Here is a 22,373-nt window from a genome sequence, read left to right as displayed (position 1 = left end):
AGAGCTTTACTGGATATCCAACGTCATCATTGTCAATGTCCATAAAGTTTTAGGAAGTTGATCTTAGCAAATAGATAAGATAATTAAGGGTCTTGTCATAGTCTGTTTCATAGGAGTCCCAAAGGAACTCACTATGTGACTTAGAAAGTGATTGATCATCAGCTTCCTCTAGACTTTGACACCCAACTCTCCCGGCTTGTCAATATGTGACTACATCTCCAAGATGTGATCACACATAGACCTTTGCTTGCCAATAGGGCTTGAGTGACCTTAAAATTTTCAGGAACTTGTGGGTTAGGGAGAATAATTGGAGGAGGTGAAAGAAGTATGATTTCCATGGGGGATCATCTTCATTTAGGAAAGCTTGTTTCAAGAGATTTGGGAAGATCATAGATGTCTGAACTTAGACATCTTTTGGGAGATATTCAAGTTAGTTGATTTAGAGTCTTTAATATAACACCCAATATGAAATATTAAGGCTAGGACCCAATAACCTATTTATAACTGGAAGAGGGATGCCGTAATCCAAGTTATAAAATAGTTAAAGGTAGGTAAATGACGATTTACCAATTTCCACCATAGAAAAACGAAATATAATTAAGTTTTAATTGGATTTGAAACTCCTAGATCTTTTGAGATACATTGAACTTTCAATGGCAAGTTTGAATCTCGATTGTGCCCTCTCAAGTTTGTGACTGGGATGCCGAGGATCACAAACAAGGTGTGAATAACCATACAAATTGACTTGGTACCCTCAACAATATTACCTAATCGATGTGCCGGTTAACCACACACGCTCCACCGATCTATAATAAAGTTAAGTTACCCTTTGCCACTCTTACTAGTCCATGTTAGTGTGCCGGTTAACCACACACGCTCCACTAACGACTTGGTAAGGTACAAAGTGTAATTTTATGGGCTAGCACCAATTTCACATTTTCCTAAGTAACTAAGAATTGGGAATTTATAAATGTTTAGTTACTTAGTATTTATCATTAATGCTTCCAAGCTGTTATGCACACAGTTTAGAACTAACAGAACTCATATGCATAGTCAACTTAATAGGAACAGACACAGAAACAAGAATTATGTCAACTTAATAGGTTGCAAACCTTAAGTCGTGTGCTAGTGATAAAACTCAGGTTTTACTCTTGATATCTTGAAATCCTTTCAGGATCTTAAAGACTCCCACTGTCCTCTTTGTTGGGTTTTGAGCATTCTAACACTCCTAAGTGTACATGCAACCCTAAATACCTTGGATCTATGTTTTCTCTATTATACATGCAAATATGATTATCCAAGGTATTATCCTAACTAGCATACCAAAACATTGATACTAGGATAATAAAATGGATAGAATACATACCTTGTTGTTGTTGCTTGACTCCATGAAGCTTGAGAGCCTAGTGCCCCAAGTGTGACACCTCAAATGGTTCACACAACATCATGAACTCTTGGAATAACCATGAGAAGAAGACATACATGTTCAAATTGGCTAGCCCTCAAGATATGTATCACTAGTGCCAATTTCTTGAACTAAAGGGGTTCTTATATAGTGTGGCTATTAGGGTTACACCATGTAACTCATGACTTTACCCATTCCTTATGCTCCATGGGTTTTAACCTCCATGGAGTATCCATGGATCACCACATGGGTTAAACCCAACATAAAGGAATCTTGGATCATAAGCCCACATATATAAGAATGAATGATTTACACAATCAATCCCCATATATTTAATTAGTCTCTTTTTGATCACTAAATTAAGTCCAAATTAATTCTTGATCAATACTAATTAAATAACATGATTTCATATTAATATATTAGAACTTAGAATATATTAATATGTCACAAAATGTCTTTTCCTCATAAACGGTCTATCCAAATGTTCCGATGCCATGCAACCCAAATGGACCATGCCGAGTCGGGTCAAGTACATACCAATTATAGTTATGGACTTAGACACTAATCCAACAGTCTCCCACTTGGATAAGTCTAAAACTATTATCGCGTATGACTTCAGGAACCAACTGGCAATCGTAGCTCTCAAAAGCCGCTGTCGAACTTTGACCTTGTAGATGAACTCTGACCTTTGTCAATGACTTGTCCATTAGATAAGGGATCATATATTCCTCCATTCTAGATATCATATGGATTGAGACATGGATTATAATCATTCTCTCTGTCCATTTGTTGTTTCCCGATTTCCGATTTATGACGACTGACTAATTGAACAAATCAAATCAGTCCAGGCCCGGCCGAGCACTTACATTTGTCATCACCAAATCATCGAGGGGCCCACAGATATCGCTTTTATCCCGAAGGTAAAAGGAATGGATAAACTTCGACTCATATGGCTTGTTCTACTACTTGTTGAATCATACACAAAGGCACGTTTTATAACACCGAGTTACCGAATGCGTTTTCGTGCAATCAATGTACAACCAACTCATAGTAACAACTCATATCTCTAGGTTTGAAGAATATAAGATATTATCGTCTCATGATCACTCGTGATAAAATCTATGAAGTGATTCCAATGAGCGCGGGTTGAATCCAATACTCAGAACTTATGAGCACTCATGAATGTTGTAGCAACTCTTGCTATGTCTAATGCACATTAGACAAATCATACAAGCCAAATTCATGACAGTCTTGATTCATATCTACTTCCAACATATGACTGACTGTGGATGGTTTGAATAACTTAGTCATTCAGGGAGAACGACCAAGTTATTCTGGAAATCAAAACATGCAAAGTGAAACACAAAATAATACTAATCCTATATGGCCCCAACACTTTGAGTGTAAATAAAAGATCTTTTATCTAAGCACCATATTGATTACTCATTATTCATGTTTCGATTAATCAACTTAATACTTGAATTGAAACAATAGTCATGCCATGCTCCAAGCATGCACACTATGTTTTCTAAACACTAGTCATGCCATACACCAAGTATGCATACTATGTTTGTCTATGATCTTCACTTTGTGAATTAGATCAATTGAACATAACTCCAATGATCCTCTTTCACAGTCCCAAATCCTTTTTGTAAATGTAAGAACACCAAATTCTTGTCATTTACCGTAATCTTGTTAGATTCTAAACTTATATGCAATGATCCTCTTGTAATGAATATGCACACAAGTCACAAAGACTTGGCAACAGACATTACAAGGTGTTCCAATGGAAAGCAATTCCATGGAAGTGAAGTCTCAAATTCAAAGTACATTCCTTTGAACATCCTTCTTGCATTAAGTTCTTTAATCTTACACTTATTCAAATAATAACTTCCACCTATGGAAACAATTCCATATTCCCATTTTGACCATCACTTTGAACAAGAGTTGCCTCTTTTCAGAATATGTCAACATGGTCCTTCCAGAATTATCACTATACTTCCAACTGTCCTTGAGCAACCAATCTTTGGTAAACCTTAGATTGTCCTCGACAATTGCTTAATCCTTTTAGTCATATCCAGTTCTAGACCTTTTCCCTTCTTAATGCCCCAGGCATTTGGAAAATTTAGAAAGGATGAATATAGCACATGAAATCGATCCTATATCCGAAGCATATGGGACACGAGTCATGATGTCTCACATAAAGACTAAACCAGTCTTTTGCTATAACATTTCCATTTCTATTTGCCAAGTTCTCATAATTCAGATTATGAAAAGGGATGCCGTAATCATAATCGAATTTTAGAACGCAAATAATGGACCCATATATAGAATTTCCTTATGTTGAGCCATTCCAACATGAAATTCATATATATATATCCTTGCCTAAATACGATTGAAATCTCAATCTAAGCTTTTAGAATTGAAATGAAGTATAATTTTCTCTCCCTTAATTATAGCAAAACAACTTTTTCAACCCCTGCAGCCTCACGAATTGAAACTTTTGTTTTCTATAATTAACATTGCTAACTTGCAACCTTTATCATAATTATCATGCTCCCACTAACATGATGATTATTAGCATAACACTTATGCTCCCACTAGCTTTGACATGTAATCAGAAATAAGCTGGCCTTCTAGAAATCAATACTTTATTGACTTTCTTACCAAAGTTCAGATTTCTGATACTAGATTGCTTTGATAAAACTTTATCAATATCATACACCTTATCTTAGATAGCTCACAGGTGTGTCTAAACAATTTTAAGAACTATGAAAAGGGATGCCGTAATCATAGTCTCAATTGTTTAGACCTTTGCCACTTCTCACAAGTCCATGTTAGTGTGCCGGTTAACCACGCACGCTCCACTAACGACTTTGAGAATGCAAATATCACAATTGCTATCTAGCTAAAATCTACTTAGTGAAAGTGTTTCCTCACCATCATTTTCATGAATCGGAGAGAAACCTTATGACACTTAGATTTTATGGTGTATGAGTTCCTATCCATATGAATTTTGTCAAAACCATAATCACAAGACAAGGTTACTGACAAATCCACACTTATATGGATTAAACTTGTGCAATCTTAAATTCTTGCCATTTGGCAGCTCAAGGGCCTGCCATTGCTTCCAAGTAGCTGTGCAACCAATTGAGAACTCTAAGAACTCATATGCAAAGCCAACTATAATTGGAATGGACACAGAAATAGTCAACACGATAGGTTATAAACCTCAAGTCGTGTGCTAGTGAAGAACTTCAGGTTTTATTCTTGATTAGTTCTTGAGACTTTCAAGACTTTTAAGACTCCCACTGTCCTCTTGACATATAAGACTTTCTTGTCAGATATTCAAGAGATAGTGTGGATTCTAATCAAGACAAAACACTTCACACAATTGGCCTTAGTTGGTCTTTGTTTTATCCAAAACATCACAACTTACCAATTTCAAATGTACAAGAGTAGAAAACTTTTACTCTTACATTTGACAAGTGTTTTAAACCTTCTTTAAGACATGTCACTCAAGTTACAATCTTAGAGTATAACTCTAAGAATTGTTTTTGGAACGAAGTATAAATCATCTTCTTGATTTAACCACTTCAACAATTCATAGCTCCTCTTCTTAGCTACCAGAATGCACTTAGAGGATGAATTGTGATAAGGTCTCTTAATCATTAAGATGATTATATAACATGATACTAAAGTACTCTCCCATCTTTTCAGATTTGAGAAACTTTTATCTTTCTGCCTAAGTTGATTCTTCTTATTCGCTCTGCCATACATTGAAACCTTTTTCCAATGATTCAGAATTATACTTAAGCCTGTAAGTATAACCATATTTACTAAACTTTAGTAAATAATGACGAATAGTCTTAACGATTATTTGTGGTGGGCTTGATCAGTACACAATAATGTGTACTCGATCCTTTACTTGACTCACACATCCATGTGAACAAGTAGTTAGTCTTAATTTTTTCAATGCTTGAAAGTTCTTATTCATCATGCTATACAATTCGCATGATTCCAAGTTTCTATCCAACTGAAACTTAGGTGATGAGAATCTTTCCTTATTTGGTAAATTTAGACACTACCACAAATGAAAGAATCAAATTCATATTTCCACTCTTGCTCTTAATGGAATCTTATAAGCAACAATTTTTTCCTCAAATGCCATTGTAAGGATATTTTAAAATAAATAAATAAAATCATCATTTTTTCCTTTTATTTTAAAAACTTTGCGGAAAAACTATCCTTACAATGCAAAAGCACATGAAAACTTTGTTGTTATCTAATCCTATGCAATATATCATAACTCCTAAGATGTAGCTTAAGAATCCGATCTTCAAACTATGCGATAGAAATCCATCTACGCGATCAGATTCAGCATAATCTTTCTTTAAGTTTCTTCACTTTTTTCTTTGATTCTTAAAACATCAACATGTGACCCAGTCACATCATGTATCAAGAATCTCATAATAGAAACTTAGTAGAGTTAGATAGTGGACTTTACCTGAAGTAGAGTCAAACTTATTGAGTTTAACATCCTTAGGTAAATTTGGCAGCTTCGCAACTAATGCCCCTTTCTTTGGCAATGGACCCTTGATAATGGGACTATCTCAGACTTAGCCTCTCTCTTTACCATTTGGTCAACCGAGTTGACTATGGGCGATCCCTTTCCATTGGGAAGAGAGAGCTTTACTGGATATCCAACGTCATCATTGTCAATGTCCATAAAGTTTTAGGAAGTTGATCTTAGCAAATAGATAAGATCATTAAGGGTCTTGTCATAGTCTGTTTCATAGGAGTCCCAAAGGAACTCACTATGTGACTTAGAAAGTGATTGATCATCAGCTTCCTCTAGACTTTGACACCCAATTCTCCCGGCTTGTCAATATGTGACTACATCTCCAAGATGTGATCACACATAGACCTTTGCTTGCCAATAGGGCTTGAGTGACCTTAAAATTTTCAGGAACTTGTGGGTTAGGGAGAATAATTGGAGGAGGTGAAAGAAGTATGATTTCCATGGGGCATCATCTTCATTTAGGAAAGCTTGTTTCAAGAGATTTGGGAAGATCATACATGTCTGAACTTAGACATCTTTTGGGAGATATTCAAGTTAGTTGATTTAGAGTCCTTAATATAACACCCAATATGAAATATTAAGGCTAGGACCCAATAACCTATTTATAACTGGAAGAGGGATGCCGTAATCCAAGTTATAAAATAGTTAAAGGTAGGTAAATGACGATTTACCAATTTCCACCATAGAAAAACGAAATATAATTAAGTTTTAATTGGATTTGAAACTCCTAGATCTTTTGAGATACATTGAACTTTCAATGGCATGTTTGAATCTCGATTGTGCCCTCTCAAGTTTGTGACTGAGATGCCGAGGATCACAAACAAGGTGTGAATAACCATACAAATTGACTTGGTACCCTCAACAATATTACCTAATCGATGTGCCGGTTAACCACACACGCTCCACCGATCTATAATAAAGTTAAGTTACCCTTTGCCACTCTTACTAGTCCATGTTAGTGTGTCGGTTAACCACACGCGCTCCACTAACGACTTGGTAAGGTACAAAGTGTAATTTTATGGGCTAGCACCAATTTCACATTTTCCTAAGTAACTAAGAATAGGGAATTTATAAATGTTTAGTTACTTAGTATTTATCATTAATGCTTCCAAGCTGTTATGCACACAGTTTAGAACTAACAGAACTCATATGCATAGTCAACTTAATAGGAACAGACACAGAAACAAGAATTATGTCAACTTAATAGGTTGCAAACCTTAAGTCGTGTGCTAGTGATAAAACTCAGGTTTTACTCTTGATATCTTGAAATCCTTTCAGGATCTTAAAGACTCCCACTGTCCTCTTTGTTGTGTTTTGAGCATTCTAACACTCCTAAGTGTACATGCAACCCTAAATACCTTGGATCTATGTTTTCTCTATTATACATGCAAATATGATTATCCAAGGTATTATCCTAACTAGCATACCAAAACATTGATACTAGGATAATAAAATGGATAGAATACATACCTTGTTGTTGTTGCTTGACTCCATGAAGCTTGAGAGCCTAGTGCCCCAAGTGTGACACCTCAAATGGTTCACACAACATCATGAACTCTTGGAATAACCATGAGAAGAAGACATACATGTTCAAATTGGCTAGCCCTCAAGATATGTATCACTAGTGCCAATTTCTTGAACTAAAGGGGTTCTTATATATTGTGGCTATTAGGGTTACACCATGTAACTCATGACTTTACCCATTCCTTATGCTCCATGGGTTTTAACCTCCATGGAGTATCCATGGATCACCACATGGGTTAAACCCAACATAAAGGAATCTTGGATCATAAGCCCACATATATAAGAATGAATGATTTACACAATCAATCCCCATATATTTAATTAGTCTTTTTTTGATCACTAAATTAAGTCCAAATTAATTCTTGATCAATACTAATTAAATAACATGATTTCATATTAATATATTAGAACTTATAATATATTAATATGTCACAAAATGTCTTTTCCTCATAAACGGTCTATCCAAATGTTCCGATGCCATGCAACCCAAATGGACCATGCCGAGTCGGGTCAAGTACATACCAATTATAGTTATGGACTTAGACACTAATCCAACACTCTTGACATATAAGTTTCCCTAGTCAAGAACCATTCCTTGACAAAACAAATATTCAAGGGATAGTGCAGATTCTTATCAAGATAAACACTTCACACAATTGGTCTTAGTTGGTCTTTGTCTTATCCAAGACATCACAACTTACCAATTTCAAATGTACAGGAGTAGAAAACATTTTACACTACATTTGATAAGTGTTTTAAACCTTACTTTATGTCACTCAATGTTACAATCTTGGATTATGACTCTAAGAGTTGTTTTGGAACGAAGTATGATCCATCTTCTTGATTTTAACCATTCCAACAATTCATGACCCCTCATCTTAGTCATAACAATGCACTAAGATGTCCTTAGAGTATGAATTTTTGATATGGTTTCATAATCATTAAGATGATCATAAAAACATGTATGATCCATTTTTTTGATTTTAACCATTCCAACAATTCATGACCCCTCATCTTAGTCATAACAATGCACTAAGATGTCCTTAGAGTATGAATTTGTGATATGGTTTCATAATCATTAAGATGATCATAAAAACATGATACTAAAGTACTCTCCCATCTTTTCAGATTTGAGAAACTTTTATCTTTCTGCCAAATTTGATTCTTCTCATCCGTTCTGCCATACATTGAAACTTTTCCAATGTTACAGAATTATACTTAACCTTATAAGTATAACCATATTTACTAATCTTTAGTAAATCATGACGAATTGATCTTTGTGGTGGACCTTGACCAGCACACACAGAGTGTACCTAATTCCTTAGTCCTTCAATTGACTCACATATGCATGTGATCAATGAATTAGTCTCAATTTTACAAAGATGAAAATTCTCATTCATCATACAATACAACTTGTATGATTCCAAGTTTCTGTCTAACTGAAGCTTGGGTGAAGAGAACCTTTCCTCATTTGGTAAATTCAGACACTACCACATATGAGAGAATCAAACTCATATTTCCAATATTGCTAGAAACATACAAACATCAATTTTCCATAAATGCCATTGTAAGGGGATATAATATAAAATAAACTAAACAAAACTTTTATTTCTTTATTAAAATGCGGAAAAATATTCCTTACAATGCATCTTCAAATGAAAACTATGATATTACATATTTCCTAGCAATCTATCATAACTTTTAAGTAGTAGCTCAAAAATCCGATCCTCGAACCATGCGATAGAAATCCATCTTCGTGATCAGATTCAGCACAGTCTTATTTTAACCTTCCTTTTGCTCGATCCTGCTTAACATCAAGATGCAACCTAGTCACATCATGTAATAAGAATTAACAATTAGAAATTTTAACAAAGTTAGATAGTGGACTTACCTGAAGCCGAGTCAAACATTTTGTCTCTACTTGCTTTCAAACATTTCAGGTATTCAGGGCAGCTTCGCTTCCAATGTCCCTTCTCATGACAATAAAAACATATAGACTCTTTGGGAATGGTACACGAGACAATCACAGACTTAGCCTTTCCCTTTACCTTTTGGTCAACCGGGTTGACCAAGGCCGATCCCCTTCTATTGGGACGAGAAAGCTTTTCTGGACTTCCAATGTTACCATTGTCCATGTCCATGGAAGTTTGAGAATTATACCTTCCATCAATATTTGCTTGACCATTGCGCCAAATCATTGCTGATTCAGCAGCAACAAGCAAATAAGAAAGATCTATTAGGGTTATGTCAGGATCTGTCATATGGTATTCTTTAATAAACTCACCATACGACTCAGGAAGCGACTGAAGAACCCAGTCAACAGCGAACTTCCTTGGAATAACAGCACCCAACATTCTCAACCTGTCTATGTGTGACTTCATTCCTAAGACATGAGAGCACACAGGTCTTCCATCTTTATGTTTCATTTCTAGTAGAGCTTGAGTGATCTTGAACCTTTCAAGTCTTCGGGCTTGTGGGTCAGGGAGAATAAATGGAGGAGGTGGGGGGAGTGAAGCATGATGTTGAGGGACATCATCTTCAGGAGGAAAGCTTGTTTCAAGCGATTTGGGAAGATCATAGTTGTCTGAACCAGACATCTACAATGGGAGAAAATCAAGTTAGTTGATTCAAGTCCTTAATATAACACCCAATATGAAATATTAAGGCTAGGACCCAACACAATATTTTATAACTTGGAAGAGGGATGTCGTAATCCAAGCTATAAAATATTTGAAGGTAGGTGAATGACGATTCACCAATTTCCACCATGAAAAACGAAATAATTTATTAGGTTTTAATTGGATTTGAAACTCCTAGATCTTTTGAGATTCATTGAACTTTTCAATGGCATGTTTCAATCTCGATTGTGCCCTTCAGGTTTTGTGACTGGGATGCCGAGGATCACAAAACAAGGTGTGAATAACCATGCAAACTCACTTGGTACCCTTAATATTATCACCTAATCGATGTGCCGGTTAACCACACACGCTCCACCGATCTATGATAAACATTAAGTCACCCTTCGTGATCCTTACTAGTCCAAGTTAGTGTGCCGGTTAACCACACACGCTCCACCAACGACTTGGTAAGGTACAAAGTGTGAATTTCATGGGTTAGCACCATATTCACATTTTCCTAAAGTAACTAAGATTGGGAATTTATAAAAGGTTTAGTTACTTTATAATATTCATTATACTTTTAATGAGAATTTAAAGTCATTGTCCTACCCGTTCGGCTAACGACCCTCCACCGATCAAGGAAGCGGTGGGTGAGAATGGACACCCATTAAGTTGCCATTTTATAGGCAACAACCTTATACCCCCCTTATAGACCGGCTTCGTGAATGAGGCCTACTAACGGTAAAACGACTTGATCTTATACATATATATAATAATTAACCATTAATGTTATAAATAGTATAAGGGTTGAATTTTAACTTTTAAAACTCTAAGGGTTTGGAATTAAAGTTTATTAAAGTGTGTGAAACTTTACAAATTCCAAAACTTGAGGGCAAGTTTTGTAACTATCCAAAACTTTTCATTTCATAACTTATGAATTAAAGGTTCATAAAAATGAAGACTCTTCATTTTATGTAACTTATGTGTTTTAAGTGTGTGTTTAAAAGAAGTGACCTTTGGATATCCATAACTTGAGGACAAATTATGGACTCCATTAAAACACATAAATGATCAAGAATTAATCCTAAACAATTCAGCAAATAATTCCCATCATCTTCTAAATTCATAAGAACATGAATATGATCATCAAAGTTTCAAGAATTATATGAACACATACAAAGCATGAAATTTTGATATAAGCTATTGTAAATGGATTAGAACAACCATTACACCAACTAAAACAAGTTTTAAAACACCAAAACAGTTTAAGGTAATGTTTCTAGTCCATTTCCAGCAGCAAAAGTCGAAAATCTGCATTCTGAGGCTCCTACTCGCCGAGTGCACGAACCTACTCGGCGAGTAGGATGAGTTTACACATGAACTCGGCGAGTCCCCCCATGGACTCGGCGAGTTCATCAGTCAGACAGCAAAAAATCGACTTTTTATCACTTTTTTGCATCAAGTATCAAACAAACAAGCCTAGGCTCTGATACCACTGTTGGGTTTTGAGCATTCTAACACTTCCTAAGTGTACATGCAACCCTATTAAACCTTGGATCTATGTTTGTCTAAGATACATGCAAAATATTATTTCCCAAGGTTTATAACCTATCTAGCATGGCGTGGGCGGCTGCCAAACACTATGACCGCCGCTTTGTTGCTGTTGCTGCCGGAAAAACCCAAGGAAAAACCACCATGGCTGCCGGCCATGGTGGCTGTCGCCTTAAGGACAGCCACGGCGGGTGTGTATGCTGCTGTATGGTGTTAATTTTATGTGTGTGTGTGTGTCGTGTGTGGGTGGTTGTCTTAGCCAGAATTACAAGAGGGCCACCACCACCACCGTGAGGTGGTGGCTGACACCATCTACCACCACCTTCCACCACAAGGGTGGTTGTGGGTGTGTATTTATTATGTTATTTTGAGTGTGTGTGTGTGTTATTGTATTGTTTGTAATCGTGCCGGAATAATCAATAGAAAAAACCATAACCACCACCGTAAGGTGGTGGCTGCCGCCACCAGCCGCCGCGTTGGGTGGCGGTGAGCCTCGTTCGCGTTTTGACTCATTTGAGATGCTTGGACAAAATGGGCCCAATGAAACCCTAGTGGGCCAAAATGAAACCTTAGTGGTGTAACGCCCGTAGATCCGGGCTAGTCAATTTAGAGACGATAAGCATCAAAACTAACTTTTTGATGGAAGATTATTTAGAAGGATTAATCTTAACCAAGTTGTAGTATATGTCTCGAGGTTTCCGAAAATATAAAGAACGCCGAAATCCGAGTTATAACGAAGAAGTTATGACCTGTCGAAGTTTCGCGACAAAACCGGCACGGTGCCGAATGTCGTAAAAAGTGAGTTTTTGATAAACTGCTTTTTAGCCTTAGTGATCTAAACAAAAGTCGTAGTATTCGTTAAACCGAGAGTATGTATAAAAATAACGTCCAAATCTGACTTCGTATGAGAAAGTTATGATTTTTCGAAGTTTCAGCTTAGCAGTAGACAGCTAAAAACTCGAATTTTAGATCGAGTGATTTTTAGCCGACACGACCTAAACGAGAATCGAAGGTCTCGTCAATAGTAGCACAACGGTAAAAAGTCTGACGAACACGGACGTCAGATGAAGAAGTTATGAATTTTTAACGAATTTCCTGTCCCGGTCTGTTAAAAATAATAATATAAAAAATAAACTCAAATGTAGCCGACGGAGTCTAAACGAAAGTTGTAGAGCGTAATTTTACCTACGCGTGCATATAAAGAACGTCAAAAACGGAGCTCGTATGCGAAAGTTATGGATTTTAGAAGTTTTGGCGCGAAAATTGGTAAAAATCCCCAAAACCGAGGAATTTCGCATAGGTGGACTTCGGCCACGTGTCCTCGCTTAGAACATGCCACGTGTACGAAATGGTGTTGAGTCATCCGAGCTGCTGATCTGATCCGAAGTGGTCCAGTGAGAAGGCGACACGTATCCTCTATCACGTGTCCGAACCCTCGTATGAAGCCACGGAACCCCCTACTTCGGACCTAGACCTCGGTCCAATCACAAGAGGACAGCAGCCCCTTCGCATGCGCAGCCCATGTGCGAGCCCTCCCTGCGAGCCCTCGGATCTGCGCCACCTGGAGCCTTCTCAGCCGTCCGATCAGAAGCTTCCCCCTATAAATAGAAGGCTGCGAGCCTTCTCAAATATTTTTAAGGAATTGCCACTTTTAGCCCATTTCTTCATATTTTCTTCATTTTATCATCCCCCGAAGCCCCGGTATCGATTATAACCCCGGAATACGCCACGAAGTGCCCGAGAAGCCCGGAAAATTTATCTTTTCGCTTTCGAAGCCCGACCCTTCGCAGAGCCCGGTTTCTCAATAAAACTTTCGGTTTTATTAGAAACGATCGTTTTAGGAAACGAATTGCTGCCCGATTTTCATTAAATCAGGTGAGTGTGTAGTCACTTTCATCTAACACATAGATATGAAGTATTTTATATAAAATACGTGCTATGTGTATATATGTTGTTTGTTTATTCGAGATGGGTGTTAAATGAATGTTTTATACATGTTTAAAATGATTTAAAATGTATATATATTTTATCTTGAAATATGTTGGGTAAAACATGGATAGATAAAGTATGAGAGATAAAAGTACAGTATAGATGTACGTTAGTAGCCGTGAATTTAGTACATTATAGATGTACGTTGGTAGCTATGTATTTAGTAAGTTGGCAGCTATGGACTTAGTGCCTGTTGTATAAACCGTGGCGACGATGTAACTTCGTGCCTATTAGATAAACCTTGGCGACGATGTGACTTCGTGCCTATTGGATAAACCTTGGTGACGATGTGACTTCGTGCCTATGAATTTAGTACAGTATAGATGTACGTTGGTAGCTATGTATTTAGTACATTGGCAGCTATGGACTTAGTGCCTGTTGTATAAACCTTGGCGGCGATGTGACTTCGTGCCTATTAGATAAACCCTGACGACTATGAGACGTAGTGCCTATTGTATAAACCCTGGCGACTATGTGACGTAGTGCCTGTTGTATAAACCTTGGCAACGATGTGACTTCGTGCCTATTTGACATAAATTGCTGAGGGAAAGCAATGTTGTCACCCTGGTGTTTGTTTTATTTGACATAAATTGCTGAGGGAAAGCAATGTTGTCACCCAGGTGTTTGTTTTATTTGACATAAATTGTTGAAGGAAAGCAATGTTGTCACCCCGGTGATCATTTTATTTGACATAAATTGCAGAGGAAAGCAATGTTGTCACCCTATTGGTTGTCTTATTTGACATAAATTGCTGAAGAAAGCAATGTTGTCATCCCTAGTGAAAATCCTTAGGCTAGGTCCCTTGTGATTGTTGTTTTAGGGACGTAAAGTGAGGATAATGGGAATGGGTAATTAGGGTTATTTTGGTTGATGAAATTAATAAATTTATTGTTGATTGAGAACTTAATAAGTTTATTATTTATTGTGGGTTGAAAACCCTATATGCTCACCAGGCTCCCAAGCCTGACCCACTCAGTTTAATTGTATCACAGGTATCGATACGAAGTTGCTTTACACTGAGAGATTAAAAGAGAAGTAGATCACTAGTGTAAATGAATGTAAGTTTTGTTTATGCTTATGTTTTTGTATTGACAATGACATCCCAATGGTTTTAGTGAATAAAATACATTTCTTCGGAAATAATTTGATAACATTTTATTCATGTTTTTCTGGGAACAAATTCCGCAACACTTTTAATCAAATGATTACTCTGAAATTATTTTAAAAGCATAAACGAAATCGGTCTTTTCTGGCCGTGAAATTGGGGATGTCACAAGTGGGCCCAATGAAACCCTAATGGGCCCAATGAAGCCCTAATTGACCTAAAATCCCAACCATTTGATAAATGGGCTAGTATTTGGGTTGGAAAGCCTAATGCCATGAAACCCTAATTTTGGGATTGATCGGGACCGCACGGGAATTATGTATTAAACTTAAAATAATAATTAATAATCATGTGCAAATTAACCTAAGGCAATATTGGACTTAATGGATTAAGTCCTTAATGGATTAGGTCCTTAATGAGTTAAGTAGGAACACTTAACCCTAGTCGTCATTTCATATGAAAACCCTAATTTCACTTGGGCCTTGAATTGGGCCTTTTTACTGGACTTTGGGGATTGGTCTATTATGGACTATCCAAGAACAAGTAAATGAACTAAAATAATTAGATGAGCTTTAGGGTAAGGCCCATGTGAAGGACTTGGGGCCAATTTGGAAAATTGGGCCATAGATGGGCCGTAATTGGGCCATTATGATTATGTGATATTGGGCCATGTGAATACCTAGAGTTTGGACTAGAATAACTGGAAGGGCCTTAAGGAAAGACCATGTAGAGGTCTGGGCCCAATTTGGAAAATTGGGCCATATATTGGGTTTTGGCCCATTACTTGACTTTTGGGCCTTTGGAGTGTGAGTTGGACCTTGGGATTGGAACCCAATTATTAATTGGGTATTGTTTGATGTTGACAGTTCGGGAATCTGTCAACCAGCAGCTGTAGTTTTATCTGCGGGACTTCAGTTGTGCCAGGTGAGTTCTCCTCACTATATCAACAGGGTCTACGGCATCAAGGTCGGCCCTTTATGATTTACATCTTGGTTTAGGATGGTTGTTTTGTTATTGATCTTTTAGATTTCATCCTGGTTTTAGGATGGTTGTTATGCTAGTAATCTGTTAGATTGATATCCTGGTTGTAGGATGGTTTCTATATTAGAGATCGGTTAGATCGGTATCCTGGTTATAGGATGGTTGCCATGAAAGTGATCTGTTAGATCTGTATGACTATCTGTTATTGCATGCTAGCGTATGAAATTTATGTGCACATGTTTATTGGTTTAGGGAAAGGGTTGAGGCAGGTCCTACTGTGTGCAGTAGGCCAAAACACCCTGGGCGGACGGTGTAGACTGCTGGCCCGGGTCGGGCAAATCTAGTCAGGCCGAAGGCCTAGCGAGCGGTCCGGATAGGCTGAAGGCCCCGAGGAGGGCGGTCCAGACGTGTCGAGGGCTCGGAGAGCGGTCCAGATAGACTGAGGACCGGGATTCGGTCCAGTCAGACTGATGGCTCATTATGCATGTTGTTTGCTTATATGTTTATATGATATGGTTATGATTACATGGAGTTGGTATTTTGGGGGTAACTCACTAAGCCTTCGAGCTTACATTTATTGATTAGTGTTTCAGGTCCTTCTGATGATCGCGGGAAGGCAAAGGCGTGATCGCACCGCTCCTCACACTTTATGATTTTATGTTTTGATTCTGGGATACTCTGACAATATACTATTTTGAAAACAAGTTTTGTAGTAATCATGGGTTTTGAAATGTTTTTAAAAGTTTAAATTTGGCATGATTTTTGTGGATGTTACACCAACTGCAATGTAATCCTTCTCTTCGTTCCTCTCTGTTCTTGGGTCAATTACACTCCATGGCTTATGAATTATGAGAACTACCTTCATTCGTAGAGCCCAAACAGTATAGTTGGTTGATGATAGCATGGGACAGACAACTGTGGTGGATCCAACTTCCTTCATATTCACCGGAGCAGCTCCTTCGTTTCCCCCTGCATTCGACATGTTGACCCAGCTCGTCAACAAGTAATAAATTCGATCTCACTGCTTCATGACTCAAGCTCTGATACCAAATCTAGCTTAGAAAACGTAATTGCAAAACAATATATAATCAAACAACTCTTTGATTAATTGGAAAATAACTCAAAACCAATATTGAATACAAATAGTTTCTATGATCCTAAACTTGATCTAGACATGTATATATAGTTTGTAATTACGGACTTGTATTAGAATATAATTAGGAAACTATGACCGAATTGCTATAATCCCAGGTTTACTTGGTCTCCAAGTCCTACTCGACTTACGATTCCAATAGACGATACAAATGACGAATCAAAATTTTTTTTAGATGATTTGGGCGGGGATTATGGTGACATTATTATTGAAAATGATTAGGTGTGATGTATTATTCTATTATGTTTCGATTATGTTTTTTTATATCTTTTTTAGTATGTATTTTTTTAATTAATGAAATAGTTTCTTTTTATTAATATTATATAATTACATTTTATTAAATCAAATTTTATTTAATTAAAAAAAGAAAGAAAAACGTGGTGAGGTGTGGTACGATTTCATATAAGTTTTATGGAGTGAAGGAAAAATGATGTCGCACTAACGTGGCAGGCCAAAAGTATGGTAAGGTGAGGTACTGCGTCTACAATTTTAGTCTAATCATTTTTCTTCTCCTTTAGTTTAGTCTTAGAAAACACACGACAAGGACATGGTCAAGGTCAAAACAAAAGTAATTACAGGGACCGGTGCAACAGTCATGGTGGTCACCGCCAACCCTACTTAGGGAACGGGAAGCCGAAGAAACAACCATAACTGTAGTTATTGCCAGGCAAGAAACACCCCACTTGGGGTTACACCTAGGCTTTGTTTCCATGCCCCTCCGTGCATGTTGGTTGTCGCAAGGCCACTGTCAGCCATCCTTCCTCGCTTGGGAATAATGTCGCTTTCTGATCATAGGCCTAATTTTATGGACCATTATCATATGATACCACTCATCATTAATGGGCCAACACTCTACTGTACCACTCGGTCCAACCACTCGTCCTCTAGCTCATCACATCCATAAATGTTCAACAGTTCCATAAATTTTGTTTAATAGTAACACTTTGAGGACAACATATCAAGATACTACCTTACCTCAAATATTTAGTTTCATGTCTCTTAACAAGTTAGGGAACACTAACTAATACGACTTAGGTGCCACTTCTCATATCCATGTAGACCTTGGTATACTCCAATCAATTAGTAATAATTGCAAATCACATATTGTATTAGTTTGTGATAGATCTTTAGTTTTTTGTAACTAAAACATGGGATACAAACCTGTAACATCCCATTTTTCAAACCAAATTTTTTATTTTTACATTAGAATAAATACCGATTTTCATAAAGTTATAATCAATAGAAAAGCATTTGTTAATAAACTATAATCCAAAATCATAGTTATAAAGAAGAGAACTATGGAACCTCAAATCATAAAACTTGTTGATATGTGTGTACAGTCACGTCTTCGCCTTCCCACGATATGAAGAAGTACATGGAAACATTTAATCCACAACTATAAGCATAAAGTGAGTTACATACAACAATATACCTACAATGCATATAGACAATGGCCTTTAGCACAAAGCTGGTCTGTCCCATTTGTTGCGTTTTAAGCACTATAACACTCCTATGGTGCACATACAACCCTAGATGCTTTGGATCTATGTTTTCTCTAATTATACATGCATTTTTCAATTTTACAAAGCATACATCCTAACTAGCATACAAATTAAGAATTGAACAATACAACTAGTTAGATAACTTACCTCTTAGTAGGACTTGTAGTTCTTGGCCTTTGAAAGCTTGAGCACCTCAAGTGTGATGCCTCTAATGTGTCACAAACACCAAATACAAGAGGAGGCTTGAGAGAATAAGTTACTTAGCACAAAATCAATAGCAAACTCTTAGAATGATGGGGTAACCGATTTTGGCTCTAGGGAGGTCCTTTTATAGTGTAGCAAATGCTAGGGTTACACCTTGCAAACCCTAATGACCTTTCATATTACTTAGGCTCCATGGGTTAAACCTCCATGGAATATCCATGGACAATCTCATTGGTTTAGCCCATCCTAAATAACCATGGATCATTAGCCCACACTATAAGAATCATTGATTTACATAATCAATCCCCATATATTCAATTAGTCTCTTTTGATCACAAAATTAATTCCAAATTAATTCTTGATCAATACCAATTAAATAATATGATTTCTCAATTAATATATTATACTTATAATATATTAATAAATCATAAATAACCTTATTCTCAAAAGTCCATCCTATCAAATTGCACTGATGAAGGCAACCCAAAAGGACCTTGCTACTATCAGGTCAAGTACATCCCAATTATAGTTATGGGCTTAGACACCTAATCCAATAGTCTCCCATTTGGATAAGTCTAATAACTATAATTGTCAATGCAACTTCAAAATCCGATTAGCAATCGTAGCTCTCAAAAGCTGCTGTCGACCTCTAACCCAGTCAGTGACGCGTCCTTTAGATAAGGGGTCATATATTCCTCTGTTCTCAAGATATCTATGCAGACAAATACATGGAACATAGTCATACTTATTGTCCTGCAATTTGTTTCCCGATTTCCAATTCGTCTGGCATAGAACATAACTGAACACATCAATTTAGTTCTGACCGGGCCCGACACATAGTCAAAAACAGAATCATCGAGGGGCCCAAGATATTGCTTTTAATCCTCTTAGGATAAAAGGAACAGATAAACTTCGACATTATATGCTTGAATTAACTACTCATCAAATCATGCACAACGACACGTTTTATAACATCAAGTTACTGATGCGTTTTCATGCCATCAATGCACAACCAACTCGTAGTCAATAACTTATATATCTTGGTTTGAAGATTATATGATATTATTGTCTCACAATTACTTGTGATAAATTCCATGAAGTAATTCAGGTGAGCGCAGGTTGAATCCAATACTCAAATCTTATTTCAGGAGCACTCATGAATTGTGTAGCAAACTTTTGCTATGTCTAACGCCTTAGACAATCTGTAAGCCAACTCATGACAGTCTAGCCTCATTACCTACTTCCAAAGTATGATCGACTGTGGATGGTTTGAATAATCTTATTATTCTGGAAGTCAAAACATGCAAAGTGAAACAATAGTAAACAATTGACACAAGACAGTAACTTTACTTATAAATAAAACTCCTTTTATTTAATCATAAAATGTCAATTACAATTTAGCTATTACAAGTTTCTATTTATCTAAATACTAAAACTAATATCGTCTGTTAGCCCAATGCCCATTGCATGCTGCAAGTGCTTAACCCTAGTCAGTGCTTTCGTAAGGAGATCTGTTGGGTTGTCCTCCGACGATATCCTCTTCACCACGAGGTGTCCTTCTTCTACTTGATGTCTTATGAAGTGGTACTTTCTGTCGATGTGTCTGGATCTACCATGATCTCTCGGTTCCTTGGGTAAGGCAACCGCCCTTCATTATCGCAGAAAATCTCCACAGGCTCCTTTATGGATGGTATGACTCCAAGGTCTCCGATGAAGTTTTTCAACCATATTGCCTCCTTCGATGCTTCGCTTGCTGCTATGTACTCTGATTCGCGCGTTGAATCAGCTACAATCACCTGCTTGGAACTTTTCCACGTTACTGCTCCTCCATTCAGGGTAAACACCCAGCCCGACTGAGAGCGGAAATTATCTATGTCGGTTGAAAGCTGGCATCACTATACCCTGTCACTATCAAGTCATCAATCCCACCGAGGATAAGGACCCAGTCCTTAGTCCTCCGCAGGTACTTAAATTTTTTCTTAACCGCAGCCCAATGAGCTTTACCAGGATTCCCTTGATATCTGCTGACCAAGCTCAAAGCAAAGACCACATCAGGGCGAGTACAAGTCATATCATACATAATCGAGCCAACTGCGGAAGCATATGGTAGTCGACTCATTTCTGCTATCTCAACCTCTGTACTCGGACTCTGAGTCTTACTCAGTTTAGCATTGCCTTGGATAGGTAAGTTACCTTTCTTGGAGTTCTCCATGCTGAAACGCTTCAACACCTTTTCCAAGTAGGTACTTTGACTAAGTCCTATTAGTCTTTTACTCCTGTTTCTCAATATCCTTATCCTTAGGATGTAAGCAGCTTCCCCAAGGTCCTTCATAGCGAAACACTTCCCAAGCCAGGACTTAACCTCCTGCAAGGTTGGGATGTCATTTCCTATGAGCAGTATGTCATCTATATACAATACCAGAAAGCTTACTATACTCCCACTAGCCTTGACATACACACAAGACTCATCCCCGCTTCTCGAAAATCCAAACTCTTTGACTTTCTCATCGTAACAAAGATTCCATCTGCGAGATGCTTGTTTCAATCCATACATGGATTTTTCAAGCTTACACACTCTTTTAGGGTACTTTGCATTGACAAAACTCTCTGGCTGACTCATGACATCTTCAGCCAACTTTCCATTAAGGCAAGCTATTTTGACATCCATTTGCCATATTTCATAGTCTTGAAATGCAACTATGGCTAGCATAACCCTTATAGATTTAATCTTCACTACTGGTGAGAAGGTCTCATCATAGTCAACTCCATGAGTTTGAGTAAAGCCCTTCGCAACCAGTCACGCCTTATATGTGTGTACTTTCCCATCCATGTCGGTCTTCTTCTTGAAGATCCATTTGCATCCGACTGTCTTACGACCCGGTACATTGTCAACCAAGTTCCAAACTTAATTGTCATACGTGGACTGAATCTCGCTGTCCATAGCCTCTTTCTATTTTGCAGACTCGGGGCCTGCCATGGCTTCCTTGTAGTTGTTAGGTTCATCCAGATTTACCAGTGTACTATCACTGATAAATGTATCACCTTCAGCTGTTATATGAAAACCATATAACACAGGTGGAACACTAACTCTACTGGAATGCCTCAGAGGTACGGACTGGTCAATTGGTTCACCCGGAGTTTCCTCTTCGGGTTGAGTGCTAGTGTTTGGGGTTCCTTCATCGTTTAACTCTTGAAGCTCTTCAAGGTTAGTTTTCCTCCCACTGTCCCCTTGGCCTATGAGTACTCTCTCTCGAAAGACTCCTCTCCTCGCAACGAAGACAACATTGTCACTCGGTATATAGAAGAGATATCCAAAGGATTTCTGTGGGTAGCCGATGAAAATACATCGCTCACTCTGAAACTCCATCCTTTTGCATGTGTCATCCGACTTCAAGTCGAATGACTCCAAAACTCCATCCTTTTGGAGCTGGGTTATGTGCTTCTTGTTGACATGTCCAAGATGACAATGCCACAAGCATGCCTTGTCCAAAACATTGGGCGAATCATTATTCAACACATTATTTCCTAGATTATCTACAACCATTATAGTTTCATATATACCATTGCAAGGTAATGCTTCAAAATAAAATACACAATTATAATAAGCATTGTTACTACCAACTTTATTATTAAAAGAAATAGTAAAACCTTGTTTATACAAACTGTGAAAGGAAATAATATTTCTCGCCATATCGGCCGAGTAACAACAATTACTCAAATCTAAATTTAAACCATTACTAAGAAATAAAGAATGAACTC

General features: G+C 37.4%; 1 protein-coding gene across 1 annotated transcript in view; it reads left to right on the top strand.

The window, feature by feature from the left end:
• Positions 1-11,746: 11,746 nt before the first annotated feature.
• Positions 11,747-22,373, top strand: part of LOC145121501 (mitochondrial inner membrane protein OXA1-like) — a 30,671-nt gene continuing 20,044 nt past the window's right edge. The window contains exon 1 of the mRNA XM_079057237.1: positions 11,747-11,871. Within this exon, the coding sequence (XP_078913363.1) occupies positions 11,747-11,871 (125 nt within the window). The remainder of the gene's footprint in view (positions 11,872-22,373) is intronic.

The sequence above is a fragment of the Lactuca virosa genome, chromosome 6 (assembly GCF_052849685.1).
Source record: "Lactuca virosa cultivar CGN04683 chromosome 6, Lactuca_virosa_CGN04683_v6, whole genome shotgun sequence".
In the NCBI taxonomy this organism is placed as follows: Eukaryota; Viridiplantae; Streptophyta; class Magnoliopsida; order Asterales; family Asteraceae; genus Lactuca; species Lactuca virosa.
The sequence above is the reverse complement of the archived record's forward strand: the minus strand, read 5'-3'. Positions and strand labels throughout refer to the sequence as shown.